At 39.8% G+C, this 2,433-nt stretch overlaps 1 protein-coding gene across 1 annotated transcript in view; it reads right to left on the reverse strand.

The window, feature by feature from the left end:
• The window catches only part of wda (will decrease acetylation), a 10,098-nt gene extending 8,478 nt beyond the window's left edge, over positions 1–1,620 (reverse strand). The window contains exons 1-2 of the mRNA XM_018509262.1: positions 1,365–1,620; positions 1,114–1,268 (exon numbers count right to left, since the gene is read on the reverse strand). Of these exons, the coding sequence (XP_018364764.1) occupies positions 1,114–1,268; positions 1,365–1,439 (230 nt within the window). The 5' untranslated portion in view covers positions 1,440–1,620. The remainder of the gene's footprint in view (positions 1–1,113; positions 1,269–1,364) is intronic.
• Positions 1,621–2,433: the final 813 nt, after the last annotated feature.

The raw sequence follows: 2,433 nt of genomic DNA on the forward strand, positions 1-2,433 counted from the left end.
GAGACTAGAGAAGCCTGTAGGCTGTGATTGTTGGTCGTCGATTTAGAAAAAAGTAACGAAAAGTTACTTTCTCAAGTAACGGTAACTGTAACGAGTTACTTTTAAAAATCGGTAACTAGTAACGGTAACTTGTTACTTTTTCTACTCGGTAACGAGTAACTGTAACTTGTTACTTTTAAAAAGTAACTTTCCATTCCCTGACATATATTAGAGTGCAGTATGTCCAATTAAGTTCGCTACTAATTATCCTGATAACAGCCTTCCATTTTAGGCTTCCCTATAAAACAAAAACAAGCCATTGAAGAAATAAACAAATTATAAAAATAAGACTGTTATAGCGAATTCAGTCACTTGCTCGACGTTCATTTTTAGACCGGATTCGGGAAGACGCTATTAGCGCTATTTGTGTCATTCTATCTTCATCGTCTATTAAACGTGAAACAAGGATAGTATGACACAAATAGCGTTGATAGCGCGCTGCCCGAATGCAGCCTCTGTGTTAAAATAGGTCACGTGGTCAAAATTGACAAATATCAACCATCAATTTTGATCACGTGACTTGTTTTGATATTAATGATGAGCATCAAGCATCAGCATGAAAATGTATCTAATGTATTAAATTAATGCTAAATTTACTAAAAGTGACTATACATGAAATCAACAAAGTTAAACATAAATATTTTAAATGATTAATAACAATAATAATGTCATGTTCTGTAACAGAATATACATGCATTATTTCATTGTCAAGTTAATTGTATTATGCCACTGCATTTAAATACTTTATATAAAGCAGTCTTTAATGTATACTAATCTAGTATAGTATAATTGACCGAATTCGCCATTAAATATAATGCATCTAATTTTTAGCCGGTTCCTGAGAATTCAGAGAAAAAAAGTCGCATGAAAGCTACACATGAATCAAACACATATTATATTCTGAATAAAAAATTGCAATGTAAAATATTAGAATCTAGAATTAGTAGGATTGAACGCATTGTGTAATCAGGCAACAAAATGCCTAATCTCGCTAGAACAAATGGAATAGATTCATCGGAGAACATCACGTTGTATGGTTCGAATACGAGTTCAAATCCTATATAAAAACCGTACCGCTGATATGCCTGATCTGCCGCGGCGATGTCAATGGTGATGGCACTGAAAACGATCGAGTTGTCCTGCGAGGTGCCGCACTCCGCGGTTGCGTTCAACGTCGTCTGATCGCTGTTCTGACAGAACAACTGATCGCCCTTACGATAATCGTGGGTCTGGAAAAACATGCAACAGAGCGGTGAAGGAGGTTATGGCGTACACATTGATGGCAAACCACGCGCGGCGTGAAACTCCGATGAGAGACACCGCACCTGATAATGACGCCGTTTTAGGTAAGACTCGATCGTCGCGCTGATCACCTCGCTCTTCATCCGCTTCATCTTCATCGAGGCCCGGCGGCGACAATGAATTCCGCTGAATCTCGCGACAGTGCCCCGAACCGGGATCCGGGATCCGTGCGTGACAATACGAATCACGGGGCACAAACAGTCACAAACACCCCGCCTGGCCAGGTCTGGTGGCTCTGGTGCTGGATCGCCCGAAAGGGGGAAAAAAAGGAGATGAATATAAAGCCTAATACACAATTGAATAATACCTTATAGGTTTGTTTTTTTTCTCTGCACTGCTTGCACTAGTTCAAGAAGTATACACTACATCGTTCTTTTTAGGTTTGTTTTCTGTTCCTGCACTGGTTGCACTAGTTCAAAAAGTGTACACTAATGCCCGTTTCCACCAACGCAAATTAACTTTAATCTCGGTTCAACTAACTCCTTGTCTTTTTCTAGTTCTAAAGGTTAGAAAAAGACGAAGAGTAAGTTGAACCGAGATTAAAAGTTAATCTACATTGGTGGAAATGGGCATAAAGCGTTTTCTGTACCCAAAATGACGTCAGCGACAGTGTTTTTTATTCCAGTGCAACAGGACTCAGTGCACGAGTTCACCAAACTGGCTGCACTAGATCTTGAGTCAGTGTAAGCAGTGCAAGCACCGGTGTGCACTAGTTCAGCTACAGATCTCGCGTAAATGACGCATAGCAAATGGTGGCAAGTTCAAGAGTCCACAATTAATAAAACGGTAAGTATATGGAAATAAAAACTTTTCTCGATCTAAAAGACTTAAGGCCCGTCTACAATACAAAGAGAAGAATAATCGACTGTGATTGGTCAATTTCTTACTCTTACTTCTTACTCCGTGTATTGTAGATGGGCCTTTAGGGTGAGGTCCCATGCAGCGGACCGTGCGTAAGCGGATTCGCGTATCGCCAATCACAGAATCATTCTTTTAAGCTGGATTTTCATTTGACGCTAGACGCTCATTTTCAGCGTCAAAACAGGTCACGTGATCAAAATTGACGAATACCAAGCGTCAATTTTGATCACG

Source organism: Trachymyrmex cornetzi, unplaced genomic scaffold (assembly GCF_001594075.2).
Source record: "Trachymyrmex cornetzi isolate Tcor2-1 unplaced genomic scaffold, Tcor1.1 scaffold294, whole genome shotgun sequence".
Lineage (NCBI taxonomy): Eukaryota > Metazoa > Arthropoda > Insecta > Hymenoptera > Formicidae > Trachymyrmex > Trachymyrmex cornetzi.